The 26,307-nt window shown below is 40.8% G+C and overlaps 1 protein-coding gene across 2 annotated transcripts in view; it reads right to left on the bottom strand.

The window, feature by feature from the left end:
• LOC112813266 (myomegalin) overlaps nt 1–26,307 on the bottom strand; it is a 45,249-nt gene that overhangs the window by 6,726 nt on the left and 12,216 nt on the right. For both annotated transcript variants that reach the window (XM_025858309.2, XM_025858308.2), the window contains exons 2-5: nt 14,573–14,790; nt 3,548–3,783; nt 2,429–2,480; nt 1,417–1,604 (exon numbers count right to left, since the gene is read on the bottom strand). In XM_025858309.2, the coding sequence (XP_025714094.1) occupies nt 1,417–1,604; nt 2,429–2,480; nt 3,548–3,783; nt 14,573–14,691 (595 nt within the window). In that variant the 5' untranslated portion in view covers nt 14,692–14,790. The remainder of the gene's footprint in view (nt 1–1,416; nt 1,605–2,428; nt 2,481–3,547; nt 3,784–14,572; nt 14,791–26,307) is intronic.

Here is a 26,307-nt window from a genome sequence, read left to right as displayed (position 1 = left end):
GGGTAGCAATGAGGTGGAGTCAAGTGCCTTTGGGCAACCGAGTTCATGGATGTAAGTCAAACCCCAGTGGCCCCTTGGAGGAGATCATATACATATCAAGGGCAGCCCATTTATTTATAAATTCTTGGGTGAAAGTGCAGTGTGTATAGGGTCTTGTCTCATGTGCAGAGGCTAGACCTTTGTCACAAAGAGTGGAGTGGGGACAACACTGGCTCCAGAAACCCAGCAAAAGAGGTGTGGGAAGAGGTGAATCCCTCCCTGCTCTGTCCCTGGCTGTTCAGGCTGCAGTGCAGCGGGCAGTCTGAGCTTTCGAGTCACGCAGGCTCCTGGTGGATGGCACCCCCAAGCTGGGCGCTCTTCAGTAAGTTCCCTGACTTCGCTGAGCCTCAGTGTCCTCGGCTGTGTTGTAAAATTGGGACACCAGCACCTACGAGGTGGATGCTTGTGCCGATTAAATGAGGCAAGAGATGTAAAATAGTCAATAATGTGAGCATTAAATATGTGCTCAATCCATGTGAATTTCCTCTCTTTCCTTGGTTTCTATAATCCTCAGGGAAACACTATGTTGCTCTGATCCTCAGGGTAAAATGAGAAACAGGAATAGTACCAGGTCAAACCCATTATGGTTCATTCATTGCCTAAAACAGTCAATTCAGAAAAAAAAAAAAAAATCAGATATACCCAGAAACGAAGGATGGTTTCTCGGTGTTGTCCACACCAGGATTTGATTGCTGTGGTTCCTTAAAAATAGAAATGCTTTTCTCGGGAGGGAAGTTAAAGAGAAAACTGAGCAGAAGAAAATGAAGGTTTGATTTTAAATGTACTCTCCTCCACCTACCCTCCACCGTGGCTACCCAAGGGCTCTCCTTGGGGGATTCTGGGGAGGGGCAGGCTGGTGATGGATTCAGCCTGAACCCGAGACACATCCCAGTTAATGAGGGTTCAGAGGACAGTATAGTTGAATTATTAGAATGATGGATGGGATCTGGAAATCCACAAATGAGAAAGAATATGTAGTGGTAAACAGAAAATAGGAACCATGACTGTTTACCCCAAGGATTTCAAGATCAGAGGCCCAATGTTAGTGATGTTCATGGCCATGACCTGCAAGATGACATGATTGGGTTGCAGTGATGAGGGAGCGTTTGCCCCTTCTCCTTCCCAACTCATGACTCCTCCCCTCAAGTCCAACACCATGTACGTGCCAGAGGGGGTCTGGTGGCTGAGGCCGTGTGGGTCTAGGAATGGAAAAGAGCTACCTGACCCCTTTGGGGCCTATGCTTGGCGCTGAGTCCTGGGCCCAGGCTCTACCAGGGACATCACAGTGGATCTGCAGGGCCTGGTTGTAAAGATACCTACTCTTGGTGTAGACAAAGGAGCAAGCACTTAGCAACAGGACACGGTAAGGGTACTCACTGGCCACATCCACTGAAGGGCGTTCTTCTTGCTCTTCATGAAGTGGGGAGATGCTGCTGGAGGACATATGGGGGGCAGACTGGCCATGGTTGCTGGAGTGGATCTGAGGCAGAGTATGGGGCTGGGCCTCCTGCCTGGTCCTTAGGACTTCTGTCACTTTACCCTTCTTATGCATTTCCCTTAAGAGACTGGTGGGGTAAGAAAGAGGAAAAATAAAGGTCACCTGAATGACACGGCTGTAATGATCTGGTGGCTCACAGGACAAGTCAAGGAGACTGTTCCTTCGGAGGAGAAGCCAAACAGTTGGTTTCTGTCTGGGGGTGGAGAGTGGGGGCTAGGGGAAAACAACAGCTGCGCAGTGCCTTGGCCACAAACATCCTGAGGAAGAGAGAAGACCCATTCAGCCCTTTCAATAATGCTCCTGGCTCCTTCACAAGACAACCAGATGTCCTTGAGAGTTCAGCCGACTCCGTGACTATGATGCGTTCAGTAGTATGTGCTGTCGCCTATTTAAAACTGCTTCCCGAGGCAATGTGGTCTCCCAGGTGTCTTGTAGTTTTTAGACCTCCTTCCCAAAGTACTGTCATACAGTATAAGTCTTTTTCTTTTTTTTTGCGAGGAAAATTTGCCAGATATTTAACATCTGCCAGCACCTCTGGGGTCACCATTGAAGAAACCAGATACAATCTCACTCTGGTCTTTAAAGATCTAGGGGAAATCAGAGGGGGCCCCTGGGGATACAGGAGACTCCTAAGACTGAATAGTTAGTTTAGAGCAGCTTGTATTGCTAAATTGGTGAACTAATATGAGAATGGGACCAAAATAATAATAAATTAAAAAAAATAGGAAACAAGACCACTTCATCACTAGGGACACATACTGATTTGATGTTATAATCAGCCATTTGCTTTTTGTGGGGTGTGAAAACTCCTGCTTCTTTGAGCTTCTGTCCCTTGCTTCTAAATCCTTCACCACATTATATGTTTCACAGCCCCTGAAAGTTGGGAGTTACCTGAGGGTCCGCCGCATCTGTCTTGCTTGATTCTTCTCACTTGTACAGTCACCTGAAAACCAGATTCAAAAAGGACAAGTTATAATTTAAGTAGGTCTCATTCCCCAGATTACAGATTGACACTGAATTTTCTCTGGGATCAGATGTGACTGCTTGATTTTCCAGTCCAGGATGCTCTGAATTTTCTCAGGAGACGTTGGATTGAGACTTTGGAGAACTTGCCTGGCAGGCTTTCCTGAGCCCGCGACAGAGATCATCATCTCTACTTGCTCTGTCCTGGGTCAGAGTCAAAAGCTAAAAATGTCTCTTTTCCTACAGGCCATGAGACACTTGTCTCAACCGGAGCCTCCAAGTCCTGCCACAAAGCTGGTTCCCGGTCCCACATCTGTGTGCCCTTGTCACAGCTTTCATGCAGAACCTACTCCTGTCTCTGTAGAGGTGACAGGCCTCCCTGTCCTACCTCTGAGGTAGGCCACAGAGTGGCCTCAAGCCTGCTCTTACTATGTGCCCTCAGGTGCTCTAGGGAATATTCTATGAAAAAGGCACCTGAAATAACTAACTTTCCCACCACCAGTAGTAGTATATACAGTGTCTAAACCATGCCCAAATCAGCATGATTCTTTTATCATTTTTTTGAAATGCACTGATTAATATTGTTGATTTGATCCTTAGAACAATCATGCCGGTATTATTTGACCTAATTTTTTTTAGGTGAGGAAACAGAAATCAAGAGACGCATGAACGTGGCCAGAGCTAGTGACAAACACATACAGGCTAGGGCCAGGGTCTCCAGATCCTAATTCAGGGCTCTGTTCACAGCAACCACCTGCCCCCATTAGTTTCAGAGAAATGCTATCACTCCCCCAGAGATGCCTTTTGCCCTAGCGACCATATTCCCTGAGAGATAAAGGAGCTGGTCATCATCCTGGCATCCCCATTCCTGTGTGCTTCTCCTCATAGTTCCTCACCAGCCAGTCCTGACTCCACCGTGGTTCCAAGATGGTGACTACAAAGCAGGACGTCGGATTGAAAAATCACTTGTAGGTGAATGTGGGCTTGTCTGAGCCTTGGGTCCTTGGGAGGAACTGAAGGTCCTCCTGAGCCCTGGGGCCAGCTTACCTGTGCTGAATTTGCTAGTAAGGCTCTCTGCCAGTTGGCTCCCCTTGGTCAGCTGCTCACGGAAGTGCTGTTCCATGTAGCGGTCAACTCTGCTGCTGCTAAGGAGCTCCTCAAAGGCTCTCACCGTATTCCTGACATGCTGGATGAGAAGGGAAGAGAAAGCCCTCCCCATCCTCATCTTTTGCCTCAGGTGGGTCAACTCTCGAGCCTGATCCTGGATCAAGGAATGGTATTTCCTAAAGTGGGAAAGAAACAGTAAGTAGGGAAAGAGGTGACATCATGATAGGGTATGGTACTTCAGCAGAAGGCACTTAAGAGAACTTCACCACAAAATCCCCTACACTGAATTATATAGCACATGTTTCATGACCCGAATGTGGTAAAGGGAATGAAGGAAGGGAAACAAAGCTTTCTTCTGCTTGGAAGACCCCTTCTAAACGTGTCTTTCCCCAGCCCCATAGTTCTGAAAATGGAACCAGACTTTCTTCTCTAGTTCTGCTTTAAAATCTGCTCTCGGTCGCTCTCTTCAGTTTATAAACCATCTCAATGCAGTAAACAAAGCCAGGCGTTAACTGGAAAGTTGAAAGGAAAACCATCGTGTGAGAAAAAAAACCACTGTTCTAGGCAGCAGCATTCTTCTCTCACCAGGATGGACCTATCTGCGTCTTTCCTGTAGAGAGCCAAGGCTCCACTGGTGGGACATCTTCAAGCTCCTTTAATTTAACCACTGTATTCTGCCACTTCTATATGCTCCCGTGTAATGAACCAGCACAGTGTTTTGCTCATAGAGTTCAGAAGAATGATCTGAAAAATGATCTCCAAAAAATGATGTGAACTAATTTAGTGTCCCATAATATCCTGGCCAACATGACGACTATTTGTTACAGAGGAGAGTGGAAGAGGAGGTTTTGGGTCATCTTGTTCCTGAGAGAGGCAACGTGGCTGGCTGGCTGGAGCAGGGAGCAACAGGCCCAGATTGTAGCCCCAGTGTGTTCTACCTTCCCGCTGCAAACTTGGGAAGTCATTGTCTACTTTGTGCCTCAGTTTCTTCATCTGCAAAGTGAGGGTAAAATGACTACTTTGCCTTTTTAGAAATGTGATCAGGATTGAACTTTATTTTAAATGTTGGGATGAGTAGAGCAATGCCAGTAAAGCATTTGTCTTATCAGAAAGAGGACAGATCATCACTCATAACTGGTAATGGTGAATGCATCCGACCAACTTGACATCCTCTGTGCTTCTGTAGCTGTGCCAGAGTGGACCCCATGGCTTCCGATTTCACCAGCTTCCCTTGGAGACTTTGAGCCAGCAGGGATCACAAGGGCTAGTTGTTTCCTGAGAAGCTGAAATATGCCTGAGGCCCCAAGGTACTGGTCTAGGACAGGTAATCCAGGCGTTAGAAGGAGCCAGAATGGGGATCATGACAAGTCTTTCCCCAGGTAGCATCAGATCCTATTTGAACCTTTTAGACCATGCTATACTTTATTCATATTTCTGACCAACATTTCTCATATCATAGGCAGCTGCCGGTTCCTAGACTAAGAGCTCTTGCAGAGCTGGGAGTATTTTAGTCATTTTATGTACACAGCCAAACCCAAAAGAGGATCTCAGTAAACATTTTTTCCAATTATGGGAAACAGAATCCTTACAAACCTCCACTCATCTCTCACTGTGTTCCTGCCCTAAATGTCCTCTCAGGGATCCTATGCATTTTCCATTGATGCAGAAAACCCTTGCCCCTAAGAAAGATCCTCTACTCACTTGGGGAGCTCTATGAAATGGGAATGTCCTCAGACTTGCAGGATATTGTCAATCCTGGGCCCCTGACATTGCCTAGTTAGCTTCTCCACTCTATGCACAACACTCAAGAACCTCTTCTTTGGAAAACAAACATGAGGAAGCATTTACTGAAGTTAAATGGGCTTTACAGAATCCTGCCTTGGGACTTCCTGACTATCCTAAACCTTTATGTTGTTTGTTCAGGAAGGTAATAATCATGTTTGGGGAGTCCTTACTCAAAAAAATGAGGGGAAAAATAGGTCTACAGCCTATTATTGCTTACAGTTGCATCCAAAGGCCAGGACATACCCAAATTGTTCAGGGAAATGAATTAAATTTACAGGTTCCTTACGCTGTAGAAAGTTTGCCAAACACTGAGCATACACACCATTTCTCAGCTAGTAGACAACATTTTGTGAGATTCTACTCTTGCCTCCTCAGTATTCTTTCCTGCATTTCTTTTTTTTTTTTTTTTTTAAGATTTTTTTTATTTGAGAGAGAGAGCACAAGCAGGGGGAGTGGCAGTGGGAGAGGGAGAAAGAAGCAGGCTCCTCGCTGAGCAGGGAGCTGGATTCCTGCAACTCTTTAAATTCTGCTACCCTCCTAACAGAGGAGAGACTCATAACTGTTGACTAGGTCTCCTCAAATCAAATTCCTAGGTTAGATTTACAAGAAACCCCATTAGCCAATCCAGATTTAGTACTCTGCGTTGATGTCTCCTCTGCCAAAAATTCTGAAGGAAATATCAAGCCGTCACTCAACAACATGAGTTTTTAGGAAGAGGAGCCCTTTCTTTACTTAATTCAGCCCAACCTGCAGAGTTGTTCGCTCTCATTGGAGCCTGTAAACTGACAAAAGAAAAAACGGTAAATATTTACACCAATAGCAGGTATGCCTTCAGAGTAGTTCATGACTTTGGTATGCTCTGAAAACAAAGATTTTTTTTTTCCTTCCAAGTAATCTCTACACCCAACGTGGGGCTCAAACCCACAACCCCCAACACTGAGCCAGCCAACTGCCCCTGGAAAGAAAGATTTTCAAAATCAAGTGGTACACCTATAAAATAGAAGCTCAGGTTGCTGACCTCCTCTCTACATTATTATTATCCTCATAAGTTGTTATCATAGAAATTGAGGCTCATACCCTCCCATCAGACCCTGAATACCAGGGAAATGCAATGGTTAACTTTCATGCTAAGGCTCCTACTCAAGAGATTCCTAATGTACCAAAACTTTAAATAAACTCCATAAAATGGCCAAGGGATAGATATTAAACCTTTTGATAAAGGCATTTTCCTGAATTTCCGCAATCTATGGCCCACTGTACATACAAATCCGATTACTTAAGACAATTTGTGTAACAGGCAAAAAATTGTATCACAAAAGTGGCACCAAGAAGGATGCAAATTTATCATAAGAAGAGGACTTTGGAAGGCACATGTGACTGGAGGGTCCTTCCTGAATCCTTCAGTTACCACTCTTGCAAGCGCTTCAAGTGACTACCCACCATGGAACTGACTAAATGTCTCAAATTATGAAAAAATAATCGTGGGTGATTGCTCTCAACTAGCATGATGAGTTTATAATTAATGTTTAACCTGTCAATCATATAACCTGGGTAAAATCATTAAACTAACCCTAGGGGCTGCTCCCCCATATCTGGACCATTTGAACATTTTCAATTATACTTTTTCAATTCTCTCCTTCTATGGGCTATCAATATGTACTTGTGGTGGTATGTTTATTTTCTATATGGGTACAAGCATTCCCATGTGGGCAAGCTTATGACACCACAGTAGCAGAGAAATTACTAGAAAATGTTTTCCATTTTGGGGAATCTCAAATGAAATTTCAAGTGATAAAGGGCTCACTTTAACTGGACAGATTATAAAACAATTAAACAAGGTTATTCCAACATTATGGCACTATCATTGTCTCTATCATCCTCGGTCTTTAGGGGAGGTTGAATGTACCAATGATATTCTAAGATTAAAACTGGCAAAAGTGACTGAAACCACAGGAGTACCTTGGCCTAAAGTGTTACCCTTAGCCCTTAAGACAAAGAAGTCGACACCTTTTGGGAAACATAAATTAACACCTTATGAATTTATCACCAGGCAACTCATGCCTTTGATGATAGAACCCCATGCACATCCTGCTCTGGTAAATTCTATTACGACACAATACTTTAAAGTATGGATGCAATGTTCAAAAGCTTATATTCAATAGATGAAAACTTCATACTTCCTACACTGGAACCTAGAGGCTGTGTGTTCTGAAAGAGATATCAGTGAAAAATAACACTTATACCTCGATGAAAAGGGCTCTACCAGGCTCTATTTTTTCACACAGCAGTTAAATTATAGGGTATTGAACTTTGGGTCCGTGTCTCTCTACTAAAGAGAACCCCCCTGCTCCTCAATTCTTGGGCTTGTCAACCTATGGCTAACTTAAAATTAAGGATTTTCAGGAAAAACAAACAAAACTTCCCTCGAAGCAGAAAACAAGGCAAATTGGATAGCTTACACCGAAGACCACAGAAAAAGATTCTGCTAGATCCCTTATCTTTTTCCAGGACTCATTTTTATAACAATTAATGTGATATTACTGCTTTACAAACTGACACAAAACATTCACAGTCATGTTCCTTTTTCTGTTAGGGATTTTCTCTCCCCACTAAGGCCTACCATTCAATGCATACCCTCCTTTACTAAGCAAAATGATTGTTGGTTATGTACCCACTTACATGCTCAGGAAGACTCCAGTTAATATTAGAACCTGCTCCTATACATGCTTGGATGACAGGAAAATGACTTTACAAAAAGGTTTGGTAACCATCTCTTGGCCATTTAACTAATACTTATGGCCAACTAATCTGGTACTGGGAGGAAGCTTGAAAGCCATAGGATAGCCCATAACCACTGCAAACTTCATTTCTGGGAATCTGTCCCTATACATAGAAAACTTTGTACAGACATGGTACTGGACCTATTTTAAGGCATGTTCTAGACTCATTCTATAATCACACACTTTGGTTTGATTCAAATGATGGAGACTGGGCTTCTATATATAACAACACAGGTTTTAAAATAGATAAGGACAATGATACTTTGATTATGCTTTTAGGAAAATTACTGAATCCAAACTTAACTTGGCTTATTCTGCAAAAAAAGTAAATATTACCTTGGGTCACTTCTTGCATATGTCTCTGAAAATCATGGATGAAGAATTCAAGCTGTCCCCCCAAATTGGCATGAGGTGGTAACTTTTAACCAACCCTCAATCATTAGGAAAACTCTAATGATATAATCAGTCATTGAAACTAACAGACAACCTCTGCATTCTCACTATATAAGCTGTCTTATAACAATATATCTCTGAGCCTCATTCCACTGTCAATTTGAGAGCTCCCAGGTATAAACTATTTTTATGTGCACAAAAAACTCTGACTAATATTTTATTGATCTAGTGGTTTCAGTCTTGCTATTTCTAGATTTTTGACACTTAATTTCCTGTAACTTCTTTCACAACAACTTTGGTTACCCCCCATCACTTCTCCCCTAAGAGTAAGAACTCTTTTTTTCCAACCAAGAAGATGCTCCTCCCATCTGTTCTTTAGCTCTGAGATCTCAGGATATAATGTTGGCACAGTGTTTCTTGCAAAATATACATACATGCACGCACACACATGGACATAGCTGTGCATCAGGGGCCACGGCTTGGTCCTGGCTGCAACTACTAAGTTAATAGACCTTTTAACGTCCCAGTCCATCAAGATGTAGAAAATACTAGTGCAGGAAGGGGCCTCATCTTATCTTACAGATGAAGACACTGAGACCCACAAAGAGTAAGAACTATATCTGATATGTGTGAATAATATCTCAATAAAGCTGGAATGGGGAGAAATATACCTGAGCTCCCATCATTAGTTGGTGGAAAAACCATTATTAAAAAATTTTGGCTCCAAACTCTCACTATCAGTACCATCAGTATCCTCTTGCTCTGAGTTTCAGGGGTCTCGAGATAAACAAGGCTATTCTACTTTTAAGACAAGGCCTTTTTCTGGAATATATTTATTATTCTGGATTCTAATAGGTCTATTATTTATTCTCAGCCAGTTTCCCAATAATAAATAATATTTATCACAATGACAGTTAAAATGTATTTAGGTAGGGGCGCCTGGGTAGCTCAGTCAGTTAAACATCTGACTCTTGATTTCGGTTCAGGTCATGATCTCAGGGTCATGAGATTGAGCCTTGCATTGGGCTCCACTCTGAGCATGGAACCTGCCTAAGATTCTCTCTCTCTCCCCCTCCTTCTGCCCCTACCCCCACACCCTGCTCATGCATGCTCTCTCTCAAAAAAAATTTTTTTAAGGTAATTTCATTTAAAAAATATGGTTATTTGAAAAGGTCAATAAAATCAATAAGCCTCTAGCCAGACTAAGAAAAAAAGAGAGAAGACACAAATTACTAATACCAGAAATAAAAGAGAGGATCACTATAGAGCTGATGGACACTAAAAGGATAATAAAGAAATACTACGAACAACTCTATGCCCACAAATTTGAAAACCTAGATGAAATGGTCCAGTTCCTTGAAAAACACAATCTGCCAAAGTGCACACAGGAAGAAATAAACAATCTGAATAGACCTATGTCTATTAGAGACACTGAATCAATAATTATTAACCTTCCCGGGATGCCTGGGTGGCTCAGTCGGTTAAGCATCGGACTCTTGATCTTAGCTCAGGTGTTGATCTCAGGGTTGTGAGTTCAAGCCCCACGTTGGACTCCATGCTGGGTATGGAGCTTACTTTAAAAAATAAATAAAAATTTAAAAAAATAATTAATAACCTTCCAAAACAGAAAGCACCAGGTCCAGATGAGTTCACAGTAAATTCTACCAAATGTTTAAGAAAAATATTATACCGGGGCGCCTGGGTGGCTCAGTCGTTAAGCGTCTGCCCTCGGCTCAGGTCATGATCCCAGGGTCCTGGGATCGAGCCCCGCATCGGGCTCCCTGCTCCGCGGGAAGCCTGCTTCTCCCTCTCCCTCTCCCCCTGCTTGTGTTCCTTCTCTTGCTGTCTCTCTCTCTGTGTCAAATAAATAAATAAATAAAATCTTTAAAAAAAAAAAAAAAGAAAAATATTATACCAATTCTCTACAGTCTTTCTACAGAAGATAGAAGCAGAGGAGGTACTTTCCAACTCATTCTATGAGGTTAACATTGCCCTAATATCAAAACCAGATGAAGAAAAAAAACCCTTATAGAACAATATCTCTCATGAACACAGACACAAAAATCTTCAGCAAAACATTAGTAAATTGAATCCAACAATGTATAAAATGAATTATACAACACACCAAGTGAGATTTATTCCAGATAATGTAGAGCTGATTTCCATATTTGAAAATCAATTGATGTAATTCATCACATCAACAGGCTAATGAAGAAAAATCACATAATAGATGCAGAAAAAGCATTTGACAAAATCCAACACCCATTCATGATTGAAAAAAAAAAAAAAGAAAACCTTTTGGCAAACTAGGAATACAGGGGAAAATTTCCTCAACTTGATAAAAAAAATTTACAAAAAACATACAGCTAGCATCATACTTAGTAGTAAGAAACTAGAAGTTTTACACTCAGATCAGAAACAAGGTGAGAGTGTCCCCTCTCACTACTCCTTTTAAACATTACATTGGAAATCCTAGATTATGCAATAAGACACACACAAAAAGGAAATAAAAGGTTTATAGATCGGAAAGGAAGAAATAAAACTGTCTTTGTTTGCAAATGACACAATTGTCTATGCAGAAAATCTGAAAGGATTGACAAAAAACTCTTGGAACTATAAAGTGATTAAGAAGTCAGGTTGCAGAATATAAGGTTAATATACAAAAATCAGTTGCTTTCTTATCTACCAGCAATGATCAAGTGGAATTTGAAACTGAAAACAATACCATTTACATTAGCATCTCCCAAATGGCATACTTATTTAAAAATCTAGCAAAATATGTACAAGATCTATATAAGGAAAATGACAAAACACCGATGAAAGAAAAGTAAAAAGAACTAAGTAAGTGGAGAGATATTCCATGTTCATGGGTAGGAAGATCCAATATTGTCAGACGTCAGTTCTTCCCAACTTCATGCAAAGATTCAAAGCAATCCCAATCAAAATCCCAGCAAGTTATTTTGTGGATATTGATAAACCAATTCTAAGGTTTATGGAGAGGCAAAAGAACCAGAATAGCCAAAGAGAAGAACAAATTCAGAGGACTGACACTACTGACTTCAAGACTTATTATAAAGTTATTAGTAATCAAGAAAGTGTGATATTGGTAAAAGAATGAACAAACCAATGGAACAGAATAGACAGCCTAGAAACAGACCCACAAAAATATAGTTGATCTTTGAGAGAGGAGCAAAGGTAACACAAAAATTAGCTCAAAATACATCACAGACCTAAATGTTAAACACATAATATAAACCTCCTAGAAGATAAAAAAGCAGAAAGTTTAAATGATCTTGAGTTTGGTGAAGACTTTTTAGATACAAATACCAAAAGCACAATCCATAGAAGAAACAATAATCTGGACTTGATTATAATTAAAAACTTTGGCTCTGCAAAAGACATGGTCAAGAGCATAAGAATCACAAACACGGAGAAAATATTTACAAAAGACATATCTGATAAAGGACTATTAGCAAAAATATACAAAGAACCCCCCAAACTCAACAAAAAGAAAATGAATGGGGCACCTGGGTGGCTCAGTCAGTTAAGCATCTGCGTTTGGCTCAGGTCATGACCTCAGAGTCCTGGGATTGAGCCCTGCGTTGGGCTCCTTGCTCAGCGGGGAGCCGAGGATCCTCCTTCTCCTTCTCCCTCTGCCCCTCCCCACCTCATGTTTTCTCTCTCTCTCTCAAATAAATAAATAAAATCTTTTAAATAAAGAAAATGAACAATCCAATCAAATAATGGGAAAAAGACCTGAGCAGACATCAAAGAAGATACACAAATGGCAAATAAGCATATGAAAAGATGCTCAACATCATAGGTCATTATGGAATTGCAAATTAAAACGAGATACCACATTAGAATGCTAAAAATCTAGAACATTGATAACACCGTATACTAGTGAGGATGTGGAGCAACAGATTCCCTCATCATTGTTGGTGGGAATGCAGAATGCTACAGCCACTTGGGAAGACAGTTTTGCGGTTTCTTACAAAACTAAACATGCGGGCGCCTGGGTGGCTCAGTTGGTTAAGCGACTGCCTTCGGCTCAGGTCATGATCCTGGAGTCCTGGGATCGAGTTCCGCATTGGGCTCCCTGCTTGGCGAGGGGCCTGCTTCTCCCTCTAACCCTCCCCGCTCTCATGTACTCTCTCTCTCTTTCTCACTCTCTCAAAAATAAATAAATAAATCTTAAGGGGAAAAAAAAAAACTAAACATGCTGTTATCTTATGATCCAGCAATTGTGTTTCTCACTATTTACTCAAATGAGCTGAAAATTTACATCTACATAAAAATCTGCACACAACGCTTGTAGCAGCTTTATTCATAATTGCCAAAATTTTGGCAGCAACCAAGATGTCCTTCAGTAGGTGAATTTATAAACTGGTACATCAGAAAATGTAATATTATTTAACACTAAAGAAAAAGGAGCAATCAAGAATGAGAAGACATGAAGGAAACTTAAATGTTTATTACTAAATGAAAGAAACCATCTGAAAACGCTACCTAGTGTATGATTGCAACATTCTGGAAAAGGCAAAACTGTACAGACAGTAAAAAGATCAGTGGTTGCCAGGGATTAAAAAGGAAGGAGAAATGAGTAGGCAGAGCACAGAGTATTTTTTAGGGCAATGAAGAGTCATTCTATATATTACTATAATGGTGGATACGTATCATTATACTTTTGTCAAAAATATAAAAGAATGTACAACACCAAGAATGAATCCTAATGTAAACTATGGACTTTGAGTGATAATGATGTGTTGATGTACGTTCATTGATTGTAACAAATATACCACTCTGGGACAGCATGTTGATATCGGGGGCGGAGGCTATGCATGGGCATGGATGGGGCAGGGACAGGGGATACCGGGAAACTTTGTAGCTTCCATTCAATTTTGTTCTGAATTTAAAACTGCTCTAAAAACAGTCTTTTTTTTTTTAAAAGGGATATTCATATGAATATAAATTTTTTTAAAAGATTTTATTTATTTATTTGACAGAGACAGTGAGAGAGGGAACACAAGCAGGGGAAGTGGGAGAGGGAGAAGCAGGCTTCCTGCCGAGCAGGGATCCCCGACGTGGGGCTCGATCCCAGGACCCTGGGATCATGACCTGAGCCGAAGGCAGATGCTTAACGACTGAGCCACCCAGGCGCCCCTGAATATAAAATTTTTTAAATGTATTTGACAAAGCGGGTGTAGGCTTTGTGGATTAAGAGTCCAAGATTCTAATATTACTTCTGCCAAAGGCTGCAACTTTGATCAAGCAACTGTATCTTTGGGCCTGAATGTTTTCTGGTCAGAAATGAGGAAAGAAAATGAACTGATTCTAAGATTATTTTAGCTCTAACATTCTGCTCTGGGTCAGTGAAATTTAAGTGGTACATATTGACAGTGACCCAGTGGAGCATGAAGCAGAATTTTATCACCTTCAGAGGTGTGCCCCAACTTCTAAGCAAGTGAGTTATGATGTGGTATGTCAGTAACTGGTGTTCACAGGTAAATGTATAATGGATTAACTCCATATTAATGCCTTCAAAAAGTTGTAAGCAAACAGCCATTAAAAACAGTGATAAATGTAGCCAACAGGCTGTTACTTGGCAATTTTGTAAGCTTATTTTAAGAACTGAGCTTGTCAAAATTGCCATTCCAGAAACAAGGGACAATCTGATTGTCCTGAAATCTCCTGAGGTAACAGGAGATTCTTAGGTGCTCTCATCAATGCAGAAAAGAGACATTACTAATGTGACTGGCAGAGTTCTATGAAATGCCAAACACCATGAAGATGATATATTTGGTGAGTATATGCATTGTTATTTAGAATAAAACCAAATTTCTCTGAATATAAAAGTAACTGATAATAAAAACACTCTAGGTTTTTCTCTAAAGAATTTCCAGGAATGTCTTATGAGAAAGCCCTATAATTAAACTACAGAGCCTGGATGCAGACCCCGAAGCTGCTGTGAGAGCCCTGATTTAATTCTGACAGTGGAATCTCTTACCTGCTGTGGGACACAGAGGCTGACCCTGCCTCCTCAGGCTGAGTCTGCTGCCCATCCACTCTCCTCTCAGCAGGTCCCCTCTCTAGGGGCTGCTGCATTCCAGCTTTTAGTTGGAGCATTTTCTCATGAAGAACCCTCTTCCTGCTTCCTTTAAAAGGAAAGATGGAAGAGAAATGTGTCTGGGTCTCCACAATGTCCAGGCTTTCCTCCAAAGCTACCTAGAGGAATCAAAACAAAAATATGGTTTATAAAGTTAGATTACTAAATAGGATCCCTTAGGAGCATAAAGGAGGGGGGGAACCTACCAAGAGGTAAAGAATGAAACCTACAACGTGCCCCCTTGAAGAGCCATGAGGGCCCTGATGACCCATTGGGTTGGAGGAAGGATACAGCAAGTAGGGGGAGATGGTGCTATGAGGAGAAACAGGAGGGTCCAGAGGTCTTTTAGGTTAAAACAAACAAACAAGTAAACAATGAAATAAACAAACGAGGGGCACCTGGGTAGCTCAGTCGGTTAAGTGTGCCTTCGCTCAGGTCATGTTCTCAGGGTCCTGGAATGGAGTCCCACATCAGGCTCTCTGCTCAGCGGGGAGTCTGCTTCTCCTCTCACTCTCCCTCTGTGCTCCCCTACCCTTCCCTCAAACAAATAAAATCTCAAAAAAAGAAAAACAAATGAAGTCAAATGGGCTTTAAACTGGAGTAAGAGTATTTTTTTTTAAGATTTTATTTCTTTATTCAGAGAGAGCACACGCATGCACGCATACGCACATGAGTCGGGGGAGGGGCAGAGGAAGGGGGAGAAAGAGAACCTCAAGCAGACTCTGTGCAGAGCACAGCGTCCAACATGGGCCTCAATCCCATGACCCTGAGGTCATGACCTGAGCCAAAATCGAGTCAGTCACTTAACTGACTGAACCATTCAGATGCCCCAAGACTTGAGTATTTTTATTCTTAGAGTTGAGATGAAGTTTCTTGGGCATGTTCCTTCAGAAATCAGAAAGCCTTTTTATCACCCACAGGTTTTGAGAGTCATGAAGGCAGAAACAAAGTTTGAGATACCAGAGCTCAAATCCGAAGTCACTGGGACATCAACAATAGTGCCATGGGAAGGACTCAGGGTTCCATGTCTCAAGTTGTAATCACAGAATTAGAATGTTGGTCACTACAGACCCTGAGAAAGCTCTGCCTTCTGAGGGCCTGCCATACACAACACAAGGCTGCCTGTTTCTCCCTAAATCTCTATCAGTGGAGAACCCCTCTCTTACCAGTTTTTTTTTAAGCTTTTATTTATTTATCTGAGAGAGAGAAAGAGAGCAACAGAGCAAGAGATGGGGCATGAGCAGGGGGAGAGGCAGAGGGTGAAGCAGGCTTCCTGCTGAGTAGGGATCCTGATTAATGGCTCAATCCCAGGACCCCGGGGTCATGACCTGAGTCGAAGGTAGACGCTTTAACCCTGACCTACCCAGGCACCCGTCTTACCAGCCAGTTTTAATATCTGGGTACTCTTTTACTGATACTACCAATCAAAAATTTTAAAGTAATTTCTATACCCAATGTGGGGCTCAAACTCACCACCACAAGATCAAGAGTCTCAATCTTGCTTTTGTACAGAAAAAAATCAAAACAATATTTTCTCAACATATTTATTTTCTTGAAGATAGTTGCAATAAAAACAATTCTTCTGGCTTTTCCTTCATCAATTTTTTTAAAGCCTCTAGTGATTCTTTCTTTCTTTCTTTTTTTTTTAGGGGGGAGAGGGGAGCAGAGGGAGAGAGAGAATCTTAAGTACGCTCCACACCCAGCACAAAGCCTGATGCAGGGCGCAATCTCATGACGCTGAAATCATGACCTGAGTCAAAATCAAGAGTTGCACACTTAACCAACTGAGCCACCCAGGCACCTCAAAGCCTCTAGTGATTCTTACTGTGCCTCTTTGGGAACTGTCCAGATTTTACCCCCTAGACCCTCTCAAGAGCATAGTGACCAAAAACTAGAGTATAATGACCAATAAATTTAGCATAATGATGTCTTGCTTTTTCACTCCATAATAATTAATATATCTCAATGCAATGCTGAATTTCTTTCCCTTGCATTAGGAAAACTTGTAGGGGTTTCATTTAACAAGAAGTCATCTTAACCTTTCAAACTCCCTATTTCACCCAACTTGTAGATTATTGTTCTTGCGCTGCTTAAAAAAAAAAAAAACTCAATCAACATTATACTCTGCTAATGTGTGTTTTGCATTTCATTCTGGCTCTACAAGTTACTTTCCACTTTGTCAAAGTCCTTAAAATAATTTATCTCTTTGCATATGGATACTCAATGTGGTGCTGATTTATATATCTAATAGATTTATTTATTCTTTCACTCAGGTCTCAACAGTTACCTGGCTGCCAAAAAGCCATTGAAAATGGCCTATGACAGAGTCCAGTAAAATCTAGTTGATGGAATGGAGCGGATGGATGGCAAGTACAAGCAATAGTTTGGTCACAGCAGCTGAGATTGTGAAGAGAATCACAAACACAACACAAACATAACACAAACACAAACATTGCTTCCCACCTCCTGGGCCTCCATTTCGCTGGTGTGTTGGTAAGTGTCTAACAACAAGTACTCTAGGGGATAAAACTCTGATTTGTAGCATTTGCCTATCTCTGTGGGGTAAATACTGTCACTGTGGCCAATTTTAAGCTACCAATGAGACATCACTGAATATAGAGTTGGGATATGATATAGTATTTTTACTATATAAATATAAGTACCACCTTATATCCATTAGGATGGTTCCTATTTAAAAAACCAAAGTAACAAAATAACAAGTGTTGTCAAGGATGTGGAGAAATTGGGACGCTTGTGCACTGTTGGGAATGTAAAATGGTGTGGCCCCTATGGAAAACTGTATAACAGTGCCTCAAAAAACTAAAAACAGAATTATCATACAATCCAGCAATTCTACTTTTGGGTATATACCCAAAAGAACTGAAAGGAGGGACTCAGAGATATTTGTACACCCATGTTCATAACAACATTATTTCCTGTAACTAACCAACTGTGGCATATTTAACCACAATTAAAAAAAATACAATACACACAAATAACCTCAAGAGCATAGATAATAGTAAAACGTAAAATAATTAGGAAGTGATGTGTTTTGGGTATTTATTTTGTTTTTGATATTATTTATTTATTTATTTTAAGATTTTATTTATTTATTTGAGAGAGAGAGAGAATGAGAGAGAGAGCATGAGAGGGGGGAGGGTCAGAGGGAGAAGCTGACTCCCTGCCGAGCAGGGAGCCCGATGTGGGACTCGATCCCGGGACTGTGGGACTTGATCCCGGGACTCCAGGATCATGACCTGAGCTGAAGGCAGTCGCTTAACCAGCTGAGCCACCCAGGCGCCCCTGATATAATTTATTTGTTAAGTTGATATACTTTAATTTTTTTTTAAAGATTTTATTTATTTATTTGACAGAGAGAGACACAGTGAGAGAGGGAACACAAGCAGGGGGAGCGGGAGAGGGAGAAGCAGGCTTCCCTCAGAGCAGGGAGCCTGATGTGGGGCTCGATCTCAGGACCCTGGGATCATGACCTGAGCTGAAGGCAGACGCTTAACGACTGAGCCACCCAGGCGCCCCTACTTTAATTTTTAATAATGGCAGATTCCTGTGGATTTAACAGCCAACTTTGAGAGCTGGTGCTAGCTGGCTGCCTACTACTACTGACAGATTCCCATCTAGGGTTTAAGAGCCTAAGACTTGGGTGGGATGCCCTGGTTTACTGTCTCTGTGGCTCTGCTGTCAGGCTTGGATAGGCCAGTAGTAGAACCTTATTGGTGTGACAATGGCCATCTCCACACCTCTTTCAAAGGATTTGGAAGAAGATGAAGAAAGGTAGTTTGGAAAAACTAATTTTGAAAGTTGTTATTGCTGCCTAATCCTTCTCCTAACTCCTTACAGACTGTGTAATGATATTGCTGTGTGGTGTTAGTAGGACTGTAAGCTAGCACAACCACTTTGGAAAGATTTTTGGGAGTTCTTCATAAAGTTAAACATACACCTGTCCTATGACCCAGCAATAGTACTCCTATTTATTTCCCAAGAGAAATGAATGTATACATCCAAAAAGATTTCTACAAAATGATTACAGCAGTGTTAGTCATACTAAGCAAAAACTAGAAACAACGCAAATGTCTATCAACAGGGGAACTGATATATTTTTATATTCTGCGGATTACTATTCAGCAATACACATGACCAAATGACATATGCTCACAATAACATGGATAAATCCCTCCAAAACAGTATGTTCAGCAAAGGATGCCTCTGCAAAAGGACGTTTTTGAATATCTAAAACAGCTTTAAAAAAATTTATTCATTCATTTGAGAGCGACCGAGCAGGGGAGGGGCAGAGTGATGGGAGAGAGAGAACAGGGCCTATGCCCAGCCTAGAGCCTGATGCAAGGCTCGATCTCACAACCCTAGATCATGACCCTGAGATCATGACCTGAGCAGAAATCAAGAGTCAAATCTTAACTGACTGGACCACCCAGGCGCCCTTGAAACATAGTTATTTTAATGTTCCTGTGTGTTACTCATGTATGATTCCAGTTACATAAAGTCCCAGAACAGATGGAAGAGGCAAAAATGAGTTACAGTCTAGAAATCAGAAGAGTGGTGACTTCTTTGAAGTATTATGGCTGGAAACTTACATGAGGGAAACTTCCTGAGTTGATGTTCCATAAAGTTTGGTCTGGTTGACGGTTATAAGGGTGTATACATTTGTCGAGATTCATCAAATTGTACACTTTATATAGGTGTATTGTTTGTAAATCATAGCACAGTAACATATGGTTAACATAAGAACAAGATTGATTATATTTTTTAAATTGTTGAAATTATACAAAAATAATTGTTCAGCTTTTAGTTTCCTCCTGATACCTATTTTTTTTTTACTTTTATATCTTCTGTAAAATCTAAACAAAAGACTCTAATATAAATTAGAACTTTCATATTTTCTAGACTATGTTAGTGTTGGAGTAGGCAGTTATGTTCTCACAGGATACCTGCAGGCCAGCAAGGAGTAAGTCATGTCAGAGGCCTGTCCTGGCAGCACCCCACTGAAGCTGGATCAGACCAGGCAGGCCCAAGATGGTGGGTGCCAGGACAGGAAACCCCTGACCAAATAAGGATGAAAAGATGAGAAACCCTACTTGGAAGCAATCCCCACCCCAATTAATGAATATTCCATCCCCTATTTAACAACTGTCAATAAAAGATTGAAACCAAACCCCCAGGGTGCATAGCTGGAGCCCTCTCCCTCTCTTTCTCTCTCTCTAGCTCACCTGCTCTCCTATCTTGAGAGTGTATTTTTCACTTTAATAAACTTCCTGCTTGTGTTACTCTTCTGCTGTGTTGCAGGTCAGTCCTTGAATTCTTTCTTGAGACAAGACCAAGAACCTTCAGCGACACATTTGGGATGAGCTGGATCAAGGCCCCAGGGCCCCAGGGTCTCCCCAATTCATTTGGCAGCACTAGGACTTTACTGATATTAATTCCATTTACTCTCCTGCCTTTAGAGTTTTTGTCATTAATTTTATTTCAAAATATATTTAAATTACACAGACATTATTATTATTGCTTGGGACAGTAATATTTATTTGACTTGCTCACACACTTAACATATCCATTGCTCTTCATTCCTTCTTTCATTTCCATATTTCCCTTGGGATCACTTCCACCTGAGGAACTCTTTTGTATTTCCTTTTCTGAAGGTATTCTGCTTATCTGGAAAGGCCTTTATTTCACCTTTACTTTGAAAGATATTTTGTCAGGGATTAAATGTAGATTGAAAATTATAGTATTTTAGCCCTTTAATAATGAATATAACATAAGTTGTTTTCTTCCAGATGTTCCTATGACTTTTCTGTTTGCTTTTGATTAAAGAGAACAAAACAAGTTCTTTTGTTTTTAATCTTGTTTGAAATTGTTAGATTTCTTGTACATTTGGCTTGATAGCTCATCAGTTATTTTTTAATTGACCATCACATTTTACAAAAGTGATTTTAATCCAATTTCCATCTCCTAATGGAAATACAGGTACATTAGCTCTTTAAAAACATGACATGTACTTTTTTTTTTATAAAGACTTTATTTATTTATTTGACAGAGAGAGACACAGTGAGAGAGGGAACACAAGCAGTGGGAGTGGGAGAGGGAGAAGCAGGCTTCCCGCTGAGCAGGGAGCCTGATGTGGGGCTCGATCCCAGGACCCTGGGATCATGACCTGAGCCGAAGGCAGATGCTTAAGGACTGAGCCACCCAGGCGCCCCATGACATGTACTTTTTTAAAAACTCTCCTCTCTGAAGTTCCCTTCCTTTTAGCTCTTATACATACTTCAACTAGATATTTTATACTTACTATTTTTCAATTACTAATTCCTCTTCAACTGGGTCCAAACTGCTGTTAAAACCGTATGTTGCTTTTTAAAATTCGTTATCACATATTTCTGTTCTAGGATTTCCATTTGAGTTTTCAATAGATTCCTAAGCTCCAGTGTAAATTTCCGTCTTGTCATCTATGTCCTTGAAACCCTAAAACATATATATTTTAGTGTTCCTATCTGAGAAGTCCAATAGCTCAATCATGTTGTGAGTCAGTTTCTATTGTTTGCTCCCCGCCCCTGCTTGCTCTTATTTCTTTGTATCCCTGGAAAATGTGATTGAATGATGGGCCTGATGTGTGAAAAACTATGGAGGCTTTGGATAATGTTATCTTTCGGGAGAGACAGAGGCAAATCATCTCAATTCATCTCATGATTAAGCTCTTTCAGTTTGTTTGCACTGATTGGAAGTCTCAGTCTAGATCTGGTTTTGCCTGCATTCTGAGGCAGTAGATCTTTAGGGCTGCTGTCTGAGAGGTTCCTTCTCTTTGGAAGGTCCTGAACTTCTATTTATATTTATTTCCTCTGCACCATGGTACCACTGAAACTGCTCTTCTTTCAGTCCCACTCAGCTTGCCTTCATAGCTTCTTCCCTTGTGGGTAGCTAAATTTGCAAATGCCTTGAGGGTGTGAAAATTAGAAACGGGAAACCTCCAGATTCAGCCTCCTGGAGTGGAGAGATTCGTTAGGGGGAGGTATCACACCCTACTAAATGGTCGACCCAAGAGGAAGAGAAGGACCTCGCAAGTGGCTATTACTTTACTATCCCAGCAGGAGGAAGAGTAGAAAGATAGACTTTCTTCCTTCCCCAGCAGAAGTACAGCCAAAGCAAAACAGTCACAACTCAGCCAATGAAAAGCCACTATACTTTGAACTCCCAGTTTACTGCAGACCTTTTTGTTTAGAACACCTACCCAACTTCCCCTTTTACTTTATAAAATAACTTTCTGCTTCTTTGTTGGGGGGACTTGCCAGTGGTTTTGCTATAGCTTGCTTGTGGATTGCAACTTTCTTCTATTCTCCAATAAACCCATTTTTGTTGGTAAAATAACTGGCAGTTTTATTTTTAAGGTTAACAAGGGCGAAACCTTTACCAAGCATCCAGCTGACATCCCAGGGCGCTCCAGGATCTTGACTCCTCAAGTCCAAATAGCTGGACAGCCCTACAGGTCTTCCCAGCGCCCCCTCTTTGCTTCCTCCCATGGATTATTTAAAGTGTTGCTATTTTTTTCTGATTCTTAGTAGCTGCTTTCTCCCCAGCTTCTCAGTCTCTGATTCCTGCCCAGGCCAATGCCTTGAGGGGAAAAGGCAGAAATTTAGTTTCATTCCAATGAGCACCTCTCTTGCTGGCTCTCTGGGTCCTAGCTGCACTGGTGGCCTTCCAAAGACTTCAAACAATTCCTTTAAACCGGATTTTATCTACTTTTTTGCAGTGTATGGGCCGGTTTGCTACAGATATCCCTCATCACTGAAAGAGGAGGTCTACAAATTCTAGGTAAATTAAATTTTCCTCTTTTGATTTCTTACAAACAACAAAAATAGATTACTGGTACATACTTGGACTTTTCCAAAAGTATTTGGGTAGTCTGTTATGTAAAATAACATTAAAATATTTTAAAAAGAAGTTAAATTGTAAATGTAAATTGGCATAAAGTATAATAGGTAATTTAATTCTCACTGCAGCAATTCAAAGTAAATACTATCTCTATTGTTATAGAGGAGGAAGCTGAAATGTAAAAAACTCAAAATTTGACTGACAGGCCAGAGCTAGTGGAAGAGGCAAGATCAAGCCAGTCTATCGTATGCCAAAGCCCCCAAATTCATGTTCTGTGAGACTTAAAATAGATGTTGGATTACAGTGCATGACAACACTGAAATGGGCTTCCACAGTTGGAGAGGAAGATGAGAGAATATTTTCCATCAGTCTCTGGTCAGGACCCTTCAGGGGTCTTTGCTGGGGTGGCAGAGGGGTTAGCATTGAAGCAGAGCTCATGAGCTTCCACAAGCATTCCTTTGTGGGCAGAGGCAGCCTTTAGAGTAACCAAACCAATGCTGGGGCTGGAATGATCAATGCAAGACCCTGGTCATGCCTGGTTTACCACTGCCCTGCAGTAGCCAGGGCATGGAATGGTTCCTCTCTACTAGCCCAGGGGAAACAGGAATGTCTTTCTCTCAAAGCTCAGGGACCACTTAGTGATCAGTATAGACCCCAAAGCTGCTGATACTAGGGATGAACTAAATCAACTAAAATCAATTTAATGGTGAGTGAGAAGTCAGGACTTTGAAATAAAAAATCTTATGTGCAACTGACTAACCTCATGAGCTAGGTCTGCAGTTTCCAATATGGTGGCCACTAGAAACATGTGGTAATTGAACATTTAAAATGTGGCTAGTACTGAGAAACTGGATTTTATTTAGTTAATAATAATTAATTTAAATTTAAATAGCCACATGGGGCTAGTGGCTACAGTGCAGGACAGCACAGGTTACAGAATAATCATTTTACCATAAAATCATTTGCTTTATTTCCCTGTAGCAATAAACAGATTTAATAAGATCTTACACTCCAGAACAATTCTGAATGGCTTTCTCTATTTGCCTTGATAAAGCTGAATGTCAGTTCAGCCCCAGGGCCATCTCTCCTGCTGCCTCTGCTTCCTCATCAGATCCACACACCTTCCCCAAGGGACTGGGAGCCCCAGCCAGTCCTGCTCTCTCACAGGTGGGGTCTCGGTCCCTTGGCTAGTCACAGGTTCTACCCAGGTGGTGGCTTCACACCTTCCTCTGAACTAACTGATTTATATTGATGCAGCACTGTGTTGGCCCAAGTGTGAGGTGGTGGTCATTACAGTTTTCCTGTTTTTGAAGGCCCCTGGGAAAAGAGAGTGCAAATCCAGGCTTGGGGGTGGGAGACCACATAAAGCTAGGCAATCTATGTTAATTAGGTGATTTAAGAATAAGACAGTCATATCAGCCATTGTGGGTCAGTGGTAGAATTTTTGTCCCATGGCCAGAACACTGGATTTGATTCCCAAGAAGGGTGTTTACTGCATTTTGCAAAGCTAATCTCTCTATTGCACAGATAAGATTGCAGTGTAAGAATGGAAGTCACAGAACTAATGTCCTTAGAGGACAGAGGAGGATGAAGCTTTGTGGTAGGACTTGAATGGTGATGGAGAAGCAACCTTTAACAGGAGCCAAATGGCTGAGCCCAGGGAAGGTCTAGCACCTCAGGGGTTTTGACTCTACATACTATTTCCTCTTCATTCCCCAAGTCCCTCCTGTGAGCAAAAGAGTATCCTGGAGCAAAGCAAAAGCAAAATGGGTCTCCAAGACCCCTCAGAGGCAGGGGGTGAGGCACGAGGAGCAGAATGCAGAAGCAGAGGTTTAAACACAGAATTACAATCGATTTGTTAACCATACCAATAAAGACTGGAACCGTCTTTATTTAAGGACTAAGTTGTCTTCTAGTGGTTCAGGGGCTAAACTTTCCATGGAAGTGTGTCAATCTCAGAATATGATTTATATACAGAGATTAATATAAAATTATATTTAAATATTAGTAGTAAGTAAGGGACTGTGAATGAGTTATCTCACATAAGTGTACTCAAAAAAGGGAGACAGTCATCAGAATGTTGTCAAATAAGTAGAAAGCGAAAAGTATGAAGACACCCAAAATATCATAATAAATACTTGGAACATATTTTGTGTTCTGGGAGGTTATTAATTGTTGATTCAATTTCTTTAATAGATATATGTCTATTCAGATTATCTATTTCTCCTTGTGTGTGTTTGGTAGATTATGTCTTTCAGGGAAGTGGTCCATTTCACCTGAGTTATCACATTTGTGGCCGTAGAGTTTTTCATAATATTCCTTTATTACCCTTTAATGTCCATGGGATCAGTACTGATGGCTTCTCTCATTTCTTAGATTAGTAATTTGTGCCTTTTCTCTTTCTTTTATTGGTTAGCTTGGTTAGAGGTTTATTAATTTTATTGATCTTTTCAAAGAGCCAGCTTTTGGCTTTGTTGTTTTTCTCTACTATTTTCCTGTTTTCAATTTCATTGACTTCTGCTCTAATGTTTATTATTTCTTTTCTTCTGCTTCCCTACGGTTTAATTTGTTCTTCTTTCTCTAGTTTCCTAAGGAGAACCTACTGTGCATCCTAGCCTAGGCTTTCCCAGGAGAATAAATTTCATTACCAGTTTGGCAAACCTTAGCTAATTAAGGAGCCTTTTAATGATATCTACTCAGTTATAAGAAATGTAAAGTACACTAAGCGTGCAGTTAAGAGTTCCTTGATTAATGCAAACCCACCTGAGTAACCACTACCCAGACTAAGGTACATTACATTTCCAGCTTCCTCATGCCTCTTCCCAGGCAACAGTCCACGGAGTTAGCCTTCCTTAAATTTCTATTACCATTCAGTTTTGCTTGTTCTTTGCTTTCACATAAATGGAATCAGAAAGTAAATACTCTGGGGCTTTGTGTGTGTTTGTGTGTGTGTGTGTGTGTATGTGTGTGTGTGTGCACGTGCGCACATGCAAGCGCCCACGCGCAGGGGATAATCTGACTTCATTCACTCTAAACTATGGTATAGATGTATCCATATTTTTTCCATAGGTTTTTATTGTTGTGTATATTCCATCATATGATTATATCACAATTTATTTAGTCTGCTCTTGTTGCACATTTGATTTGTTTCCAAATTAGAGTCATTTGGAATAAAGCAATTATAAACATTATTTACATGCTTTTTGGTGAACATATGCATACCTTTCTCCAAAGCAGTGTTCTCCAACAGAAATTTAATGCTAGCCACAACGTAATTTTATATTTTCTAGTAGCCACATTAAAAAGTAAAAAGGAATAGTGAAATAATTTTTAAAAGATTTTATTTATTAGAGAGAGAGAAAGAGAGAGAACGTGAGAGCATGAGTGGGGGAGGGGCAGAGAGAGAGGGAGAGGGAGAAGCAGACTCCCCACTGAACAGGGAGCCCCAACTCAGGGCTCCATCCCAGGACCCTGGGATCATGACCTGAGTCAAAGGCAGATGCTTAACCACCTGAGTCACCCAGGCGCCACTAAGTGAAATAATTTTAATAATATATTTTATTTAGCTTGATATATCCAAAATTTTACCATTTCAACATGTGTCACTATCAGGTTAGCAGTATGGTTCCAGGCTATTTAGCTAAAATTGGAATTGTTGGGTCACAGGATATATACATATATGCTTATTTCCCTATCTATATTTATATCTATTTCTATGTTTATATTTACGGTCACTTTAA

The sequence above is a fragment of the Callorhinus ursinus genome, unplaced genomic scaffold (genome assembly GCF_003265705.2).
Source record: "Callorhinus ursinus isolate GAN/ISIS: 27379988/994484 unplaced genomic scaffold, GSC_fseal_2.0 scaffold90, whole genome shotgun sequence".
Taxonomy (NCBI): Eukaryota; Metazoa; Chordata; class Mammalia; order Carnivora; family Otariidae; genus Callorhinus; species Callorhinus ursinus.
This window is presented reverse-complemented; position numbering and strand designations above follow the sequence as displayed.